This window comes from Propithecus coquereli, unplaced genomic scaffold (genome assembly GCF_000956105.1).
Source record: "Propithecus coquereli isolate 6110/MARCELLA unplaced genomic scaffold, Pcoq_1.0 Scaffold101, whole genome shotgun sequence".
In the NCBI taxonomy this organism is placed as follows: Eukaryota; Metazoa; Chordata; class Mammalia; order Primates; family Indriidae; genus Propithecus; species Propithecus coquereli.
Genome location: NW_012133970.1, coordinates 56739 through 58212, shown reverse-complemented (window position 1 = coordinate 58212; position 1474 = coordinate 56739). Strand labels below are relative to the sequence as shown.

Sequence of the window (1474 nt, the reverse complement as noted above, 5' to 3'; positions counted from 1 at the left end):
CATTATGAAATGATTACTACAATCAAGTTATTTCATACATCCACCATCTCACAGTTACCCTTTCTTTTGCAGTGAGAATACCTGATATATTCTCTCTCAGCAAATTTCAAGTATACAATACAATATTATTAACTACAGTCACCATGCTGCTGTACATTAGATCACCAGAACTTATTCATCTTATAATGGAAAGTTTGTACCCTTTGCATATGCTAGCTTGAATAAGGGGAAAGGTGGCTGAAACCTTACAAGACTGAAATGTGAGTATTACTAAAAGGGATTATTAACACATTAACTGCCATGTGAGTTGTATTTAACCCACACTAGTTTTGAACCCAGGGCCTCGTGAATCACATGTAACTCATGTCTCTTCACCTTGGGAGCCTCGAGAACGATTTTTCAAGTTGCAGAGAACTCACGCACAGAAAACAATAAAAAACCAATTTTTTCATTAAATTAGGATCGTTTTGTTTTCGAAGTTTTTATTCTATTTTTGTAATGAAACACCGTGGACCCAAGGAAAAAGTTTTTTTTTTCTAGTGTGGCAGTCAATGTGTTAAAGGTATTATTAAATGTATTATTAAAAGGTATTATTAAAAGAAAGTTTTAACTTTCCACTTAGAAAGAATGAACTATTAATGAAAACAGTAAAGGAGTAGAAAAAATATAATTAACAGAACATACAAAGTGCCTCTGATCTTCACAATAGTCTAGGCTTAAGATAAATGGTCCCCTACCTCTTTTCTTTGGGGAAAGGGGAAGGAGAAGACGCCCAAATTCGGGGGGCTTGTCAATAAACAAGCGTCAACACCTCTTGCAACTCTGCCCCTGGAGCCCAGCTTGGGGGGGGCGGCCCCGCACCGAAGCCATGGCTAGGGGTTCACGGCTAACAGTGACTGATTCTGGTTCTGTTCCAGACTCAACACCTACAGGGTCCTGTAGGGCCTCCCCCAGCTAGGGGGTGGAAGAACCTGCTACAAACAGACAGACACAGATGCACAGATGCAGAGACACACACACGCACACACACACACACGCACTCGGGAGTTCGCCCAGGGTTTCTGTCCAGGATATCACACTCCACATCCTCGGTGATTACAGGCGACACCCCTCCACTTACCTGATGGCACAGGATGGTCTGATGTACCAGCCGAGCGTAGCCGTCCAGCCGGACTCCCGAGTTACTCCGGCTCCTCATCGCGCCGCCTTTCTAATCCCCTCAGAGAAACAGCCCGGGTGCCGCAGAAGCCCTCGGTGCCTAAGAAACGAGGCTCCAACGCAGCTCCACCCTCGCTGCGAGCGGCCTGAGCGCCGGGCCCGGCAGAGCCCTGCCACCGCTCGCGGCCCCGGCAGCCTCCGGGGCCCACCACACGCCGGCGCGGGCCCGAGCCTCTCGAGGTCTAGGGCCCCGCCGCAGCGCCCCCGTCGCCGCTCGCTGCCACCCTTAGTCCCGTCCGGCTTCCGCGTGTGGCTC

General features: G+C 48.6%; 1 protein-coding gene across 1 annotated transcript in view; it reads right to left on the bottom strand.

Moving 5' to 3' along the window:
• PHKA1 (phosphorylase kinase, alpha 1 (muscle)) overlaps positions 1-1198 on the bottom strand; it is a 190881-nt gene extending 189683 nt beyond the window's left edge. Inside the window, exon 1 of the mRNA XM_012642857.1 lies at positions 1121-1198. Coding sequence (XP_012498311.1) covers positions 1121-1198 — 78 coding nt within the window. The remainder of the gene's footprint in view (positions 1-1120) is intronic.
• Between the last annotated feature and the right edge of the window lie 276 nt (positions 1199-1474).